The sequence below is a fragment of the Pinus tabuliformis genome, chromosome X (assembly GCF_031772625.1).
Source record: "Pinus tabuliformis cultivar Carrire ecotype Pingquan chromosome X, CPIR1, whole genome shotgun sequence".
Taxonomy (NCBI): Eukaryota; Viridiplantae; Streptophyta; class Pinopsida; order Pinales; family Pinaceae; genus Pinus; species Pinus tabuliformis.
The window spans coordinates 181,767,432-181,774,727 of record NC_142308.1 but is presented as its reverse complement, the minus strand read 5'-3'; the positions used below and the strand labels follow the sequence as shown (position 1 = coordinate 181,774,727).

The 7,296-nt window shown below is 47.3% G+C and overlaps 1 protein-coding gene across 1 annotated transcript; it reads left to right on the top strand.

Annotated features, from left to right (window-relative positions):
• Positions 1 to 229: 229 nt before the first annotated feature.
• LOC149139045 (uncharacterized) lies at positions 230 to 3,774 on the top strand. Its single transcript, XM_089450566.1, has 3 exons — positions 230 to 1,770; positions 1,942 to 3,572; positions 3,635 to 3,774. Exons 1-3 carry the CDS (start codon positions 230 to 232, stop codon positions 3,772 to 3,774), a joined length of 3,312 nt encoding a protein of 1,103 aa, XP_089306692.1.
• The last annotated feature ends 3,522 nt before the right edge of the window (positions 3,775 to 7,296 follow it).

The following is a 7,296-nucleotide window of genomic DNA, read 5'->3' as shown; positions in this document are numbered from 1 at the left end:
TCAACTACAAATAATTTTTAAAAATATTTTGCTAAGTTAATAAAATTCACCTTTGCTATGTTTTCTTCGACTAACATTATTCTCTCTGTGAACAAGGCGGACGGAGAGCAAGGCGATTAGGGTTCTGAGAAACTCTGTGACGGCGCAGACGGCAACCCACTGGATCCACTCAAGAACTAGACCAAGAAACCTGTAGCGCAGCAGCGTTGCAGGGCACTAGAGAAGGGAAATGGAATCTCGTCAGGGGAGGGCGTCAGAGCCCTTCCCCAGCGCAAACACCTCGCTGCACGGTCCTGAACAGGATTTTGTTTTTGGATCCATCGACAGGGAGATAATGAATCAAGAGAATAGGTATCAGCACGGAAATAAGGAGAAAGAAGGGCGGAAGGACAAAGCCAGCGCCGAACAAGACAATGGGGAGAAACCTAAGGAAGCTCCGAAAGTTTCTTCGACCACATGCAAGCCCATAGCCAAAGAAAGGCCTAGAATAGAGCTGCCGGGACACAAGATTGATCAGCGAATAGAGTACATGCGGGATCATGCCCTCATTGGGAAGTTCATAGGGTTCTGGCCGACGGAAAGAGCCCTATATGGATGGATTGCAGCGAAATGGAAACCCAAAGGAGATGTCACCCTGCAGCTAGGGCCGAAAGGCTTCTTTACGGCGATCTTCTTCTGTCTTGAGGACAAATACAGAATTCTGGGAGCAGGGCCCTACTTTTTCAACTCAGCGGGTCTGTATCTGAGGGAATGGATACCAAGATTTAACCCGGATAAGGAAGATCTCACATGGGCGCCAGTCTGGATTCGAATGTACTCACTTCCAGATGAATATTGGGACGAGGACATTCTCAAAGGCATAGGAAATGGAATAGGGGAATACATCAGAGCAGCAGAAGAAACAAAAATGCGCAGATATACCTCTTATGCCCGCATATGTGTCTTTATGCGACTGAATGAAGCTTTGCCAGAATCGGTAACTCTCTCTCACCGTGATGAAGAATGGGTTCAACCTCTGGACTATGAGCATGTCCCCTTTCGTTGTAGAAAATGCCATGCTCTTGGGCATCTCTTCCGGGACTGTCCGCTGAATGCCAAAGCCAATACTCCTGATCCCTCAGAAGCCCAAACCCAGGACGGTTTCACCAAAGCCCCAAGCAGAAGGCGTGCGCACAAGAAACCCACTAATGGGAATAAACCCCAGCAAAATCACAACCATGGCCCAGCCACAAAGAACAGCTTTGAAATTCTCGCGAGCACCTCTGATGAGCCTCCCTCGATTCCTGAGACCACCCAAGCCCCTCCGTCCTCATCCTCCCCCCCCCCTCCATCAGCGTCCACTTCCAAATCTCAACCTCCCATTATCAATCCAGTTACCCTCATTGATGGACAGAAAGAAACGGAAGGGAAGTGCAAGGATATGGAAGTTGATGGAAAGTCAGACCCCCTACAAAACTCAGAAATCTATATGGAGGGGAGCAATCAAGTGCAACAAATGGAAGAAGAACCAGAGAGCATAGATCTGAATGGATTAGACATTCTAGAACTGGAAATGGCATGCAAAAAGAAAGCATATGATAGTATATCAGAGCATCAGCTCAATAAGCTGGAAGTGGTCATTTCCAGAGCCTTTCATCAGCATCAACTAGGTATTCAGCCAGGAAGCCGATGGGACGGTAGTTTGCCCCCAAAAGATACCAAGAAGAGAGGAAGAAAAACGGATCTTCAGCGAACGATCGAAATTGGAAAAATCCTGGTAGAGTCGGGCAGGTATGCTAAGTTGACGAAGTACTACAAACCCTCTTTCAATAGTTAAATCATGAAGCTGGTATCATGGAATGTAAGAGGGCTCAACAGCCCAGGGAAACTCAGAATTTTAAAAAACATGATTAAAATGGAAAAGCCGCAAATGTGCTTTCTCCAAGAAACCAAATGTAATAGCTCTACGTTAGGCAGCATTCTCTCCAAGGCTTGGCCAGGTTGTCAATCAGTTGTGGTGGATGCCTCTGGAGCTTCAGGAGGGATGGAAATAGCTTGGAGTACACAAGCGATTGCTCTTTCAGATTTTCACGCCTCTCATCACCTCATCCAGGCTGCGTTTCACATCCTAGGTACGAACATCCATGGAAACCTCTCAAATGTTTATTTCCCGCAGGACACAGGAAGTAAAATTGCTCTTCTTGATACTATAGAAGCCTTGAACAACAATAGGAGGCACCCGCTCTGGATAATAGGAGGGGATTTTAACATGATCACCAAGCTAGAGGAGAAGATTGGGGGTAGAAATAGAATGGAACAAGAAAACTCCCACTTCAAGGATTTCATTCAGAATACCTCCCTCATAGATATGCCTTTCTGCAATGGAACTTTCACATGGAGCAATCGCAGAGCAGGCAAGCATCAAATTGCTTCCAAACTGGACCGCTTCCTCATATCAAACAATGCGGTTCACCTTGGAGGAGATTTTTTAGCAGCTATTCTCTCCCACATTGGATCGGACCACTGGCCGATAGCCCTCCAATGGCAAAGACTAGGCAACCAAACCAGAAGACCCTTCCGCTTCAAAGCATTTTGGCTCTCGCATCCCTCGTTTAAAGACTTTGTCGAAACAACATGGACATCCTTCATCCCGCCTGAAGGATCCAAGATGTATCAGTTCCAACAGAAGCTCAGGTTTTTAAAAAATCAATTAAAGCAGTGGAACAGAGAGACCTTTGGCAACATATTTACAGCGCAACAAGATCTAAACAAGGAACTAACGGAACTTCAACAAAGGATAATCACAAAGGGGCACACTGAAGAAACTCTGGAACAGGAACAACGTATCCAAAGCCAATTGGAGGAAAGGAGGAAACAGGAGGAAATATATTGGAAGCAAAAATCCAGAATCAGATGGTTGAAGGAAGGTGAGCGAAATACCAAATTCTTCCACAGAACCATGATTCAGCGAAGAATGCACAACAGCATCGCTTACATTCAAAAACAAGGGGGGGAAAAAATAGAGAAGCATGAGGAAATTGAGGAGGAATTCCTCAATCACTTCAATCAGGTCCATCGAGAGCCTGAAGGAGACAGGCGTCCGGCTATTGAGAAAATCACCAAAAATGTGCCAAGAATCATCACGGAGGAGCATAATGAACTTCTCCTTCGCCCCGTTCTATCTCAGGAAGTGGATGAAGCTATGGCCCAACTCAAGGAAGGAAAAGCCCCTGGCCCAGATGGATTTACCACAACGTTCTTTCACACCTTCTGGGAGCTAATAAAGCAAGAGGTCTGGCAAATTGTAGAAGAATCAAGAGCTCTCCACTGGCGGCTTCCCTCTCTAAACTCAACCTTCATCGCTCTTATCCCTAAAGAGGAAGATTCCATAACACCTGACAAGTATAGGCCGATTGCTCTTTGCAATGTCATTTACAAAGTCATATCTAAAGTGATTGCGAATCGGTTAAAGCCCCTCTTGCCCCTGCTTATCTCGCCGGAACAGTCAGGGTATGTGGAAGGGCGACAGATCATGGACGGAATTCTCCTCACGCACGAGATAATACACTCTCTCAAGCAAACCAAGCAGGCAGGTATGATTCTCAAATTGGATCTCTCTAAGGCTTTTGATAAACTCAGCTGGACTTACATTCAGCAAATGCTAACAGCCTTTGGATTTTGCTCCATGTGGGTTCGATGGATCATGAGTTTAATTACTTCTACTCACTTCTCCATTCTAGTGAACGGTATTCCCTCCCGCCCCTTCAAACCTTCCCGAGGAATCAGGCAAGGTGACCCCCTATCTCCCTTCCTCTTTGTTCTTATGGCTGAGGGTCTAGGGCGTCACATAAAAAATGCCCTCCACTCTCATAAGCTCAAAGGCCTTTCTGTTCACAACACCCCTGCTAACTCCCATCAGCAGTTTGTTGACGACACCATGCTATTCGGCTACCCATCTGTCCAGGAAGCCTCCTGCTTCAAATCCCTGCTCTCTGATTTTTCTGAAGCCTCTGGCACTAATGTCAACTGCACTAAGTCGCAGATTTTTTTCTTTCACACCCCTCCCTCAGTCAAGTCCGCGGTGACCCGCATCTTGGGTTTTCCCTCTGCCACCCTCCCGTCCAAGTACCTTGGGGCTCCTCTCACGGCCTCAGCCATTAAGCATTCCTCTTGGCGATCTCTCCTTGAAAAACTCGACTCTCGCCTTAACCTCTGGACTTATAGAACTCTAAATCTAGCCAGTCGGGTGGTGCTCATCAAGTCGGTCCTTCAGGCAATGCCTCTCTACCTGTTCTCAATCCTAGCAGCGCCAAAGTGGGTGTTAAAACGAATAAGGAATCTTCAGCGTGGCTTCCTATGGGGAGGTTCGGCAACTAACTGTAAATGGGCTCTAGTAAAATGGACCACCGTTTGTACTCCCAAAGACAAAGGGGGCATTGGACTGAGAGACCCGGAGCATAGCAACTCCATCATGAGCGCCAAGATCTGGTGGCAATGGGTCACTAATCCAGATAAGCCCTGGGTCAAGCTATGGACAGCCAAATACGCCAACAACAGACCTCCGGAGGAACTCATCAGGTTCACTCCCAATGTCAAAGGCTCGCTAATATGGAATGCAGCCAAATAGCACTTCCACTTAATTCAAACGCACAACTTCTGGGAAGTGAGAAATGGCAGAACGACAAGATTCTAGACGGATGCATGGAACCAGATGCCAAAGCTCAACAGTATTTTACACCCAGCTCCAGAATTCAACAGGCAGGAGCAGCAGCAAGAAAAGATCCAACAGTTCTGGTTGTCGAACACGGAGAACGGCTTCAGGAAATGGAAACAGGGTTATCAATTAATCCATAACACAAACCTTCAAGACGCTGAGCAGCTGGAGCAGGAGCTGCGGAAAAGAAATATCAGACAGAACGAAGGAAATGACATACTTCGTTGGGGATATCAACCAAAAGGCACCTACACCCCTTCAGAGGCGTACAAAATAGTAAGTAATATTAACATCCCGTCTGACCCAATATGGCGCAAAATATGGGAGCTCGACTCCTGGCCCAAAGTCTCTCACTTCTTATGGTTAGTAGGACATAAAAGAATACTCACCTGGGATAAATTAAGAAGAAGAAACTTTCATGGTCCGTCCATTTGCTACAATTGCAATTGTAATGAGGAAACTCTTCAACACCTCCTGGACTCCTGCCCCTTAGCCAATCAGCTATGGGAAAAGGCAAGCTTCAGATGTCAAAGAAGATGCAGATTGGAGAACGACATTACCAACTCTTTAAGACAATGGCCTCAGAAACCTTACAAAAGCGAGCTCCTCAACTGTCTATGGAACATAATCCCTGGTCTAATCCTCTGGAGCATATGGAAGGAAAGAAACAAACGAATATTCAAAAACCAATGTTCTCCGATCGAGGACATATGGAGGAGGTTTTGTGGAAATCTCAAAGAAACGCTACTGCTAAGATCCTAGGCACAGGAGGATCTACCCTCTCTAAACAATGAGAAAAGTATCCTAGACAACTGGCAACTGCATCTTCCTAAGGAACTTCATAAGAAAGGCTCTGCCAAAAGTAGCAATAGCAACAAAGGCAAATGGACCCCCCCTCCAAAGCATTCCTACAAGCTCAACTTCGATGTTGCTTCCAAAGGCAACCCTTGTATGGCTGGTTTCGGAGGTATTCTAACAAATCACGAAGGCTCTCCCATGCAGATATACTTTGGCAATATAGGATGGGACACTAATAACTCAGCTGAGCTAGAAGGACTTTGGCAAGGGCTCATTCTAGCTTGGAATCTCAACCTCCAACCATTGGTCGTGGAAGGAGACTCCCAGATTCTCATTAACATGGCCAAGCGCATCCAGAATGGATCCCAAGCAAGGAAAATCGCCACTAGCTGGAGGCTCGAACCAAGGCTGGAGGCTATTGAACAATTGCTTCGCAGCAACAGAGCCATCTCTTTTACTCATATAGAAAGGGAAGGCAACAAGGTTGCGGACCTTCTCACCAATATAGGAGTGGAAAGCGAAAACACCCTTCTCACTGGAAATACCACCATAATTCCAAATACTGTCCAGGCTCAGGAATGTGATATCCTGGTCCAATGGGATGCTGCTAACCCGGATGTGGGTGATAGTACGGGTGGCAGGGAGGAGCCACATGCCAGCCATGTGGTGCCCCGAGTTCAATCTCAAATGTTATTGTGTCTCTCGCTGCCGAGGATTAAAAGCTCAGGTGTGGGTGAAGGGAATTCAATGCAGCGTCCGGTTAATTGGTGCGACTACAATTCGCAGTTATGGAGAACAGGTCTCGAGGGAATGTTGAGGATATTAAGGTGGGTGATGGTATGGAGCAGGTTCACGCTCAGCGCTGTGGTTACGAGGTTCAGGCTCCTGCTTGTTGTTTTGTTCTACAGGCCACAGCTCTTGCTGTTAAGGCCAGTTTTCAAGGTGGTGAGGGTTGTCTCCAGCCCGGAAACTCTGCTGGTTGCTGCCTCTGCTCTATTGAGTGTTATCCCAGGTCTGCTGGGAGCGGCTCTAATTCAGTTGGGGGCTGTCTCAAGCTGGGAAGGTCTTCAATTGCTATACTGCTTCAAGCCGCCGGTACTCCTGCAAAAATGGTTAGACCCCGGCAAAGACTGCTCAGTCGACGAGGTTCTGCTCGGGGAGGGTCTTCTCGTCCTCCAGCTACAGAGCCCCATCTCCACTACTGTCGTTGTAATTGCCACAGAAGGGCAGAGGCCATTCCCCTCCAGGCAAGCCAATTCATGGACGCGAGTAGTCCAAGCTCTGAATCGGACCCTCTTCCTGCGTTTGGCTCCGCCATCTTCACTTTTGGCAGCTCGAAGAATAAACCCCGCATTAATGCTCACATTTCGGTCTTATTCATTGAGGAAAATCAGGATGGTGAAGGTGGTTCGCGCAGTAAGGAGGAGCTCCCAGATGAAAGAATGGAAGGCGACGAGGAGAGACCAGTGGGGGCTCTCGTGCAAGCTCCCAAGCGCCCTCAGGCTCAGCAGGCGTCGACCTCCAAGGAGAACACTGTTGAAGACTAGGACTCTTTCCCCACTGCAGAAGAACGAGAGAAGTATGGATGGTGCAGAATTGTCGAGGAGAAGCTGGAGGACTAACTTCCACTGGTTCAACCTTTCGTCTTCCACAATTGTGCAGGTCCTGTTCCGGTTTTATGTCTATGTCTATGTCTCTCTGGTTTATGTTTCTGTCTATGTCTGCTATGGCTATGTCTCTCTAGTTTACGTTTATGTCTATGTTTGCTCTGGCTATGTCTATAACTCTTTTGATGCCCCTGCGAG

Coding starts and splice junctions, on each gene's coding strand:
- LOC149139045 (XM_089450566.1), top strand. CDS start 230: ATGGAATCTCGTCAGGGGAGGGCGTCAGAGCCCTTCCCCAGCGCAAAC. Junction 1,771..1,941: donor ATCCTGGTAGAGTCGGGCAG/GTATGCTAAGTT, acceptor CAAATGTAATAG/CTCTACGTTAGGCAGCATTC. Junction 3,573..3,634: donor CAAGCAAACCAAGCAGGCAG/GTATGATTCTCA, acceptor ACTTACATTCAG/CAAATGCTAACAGCCTTTGG.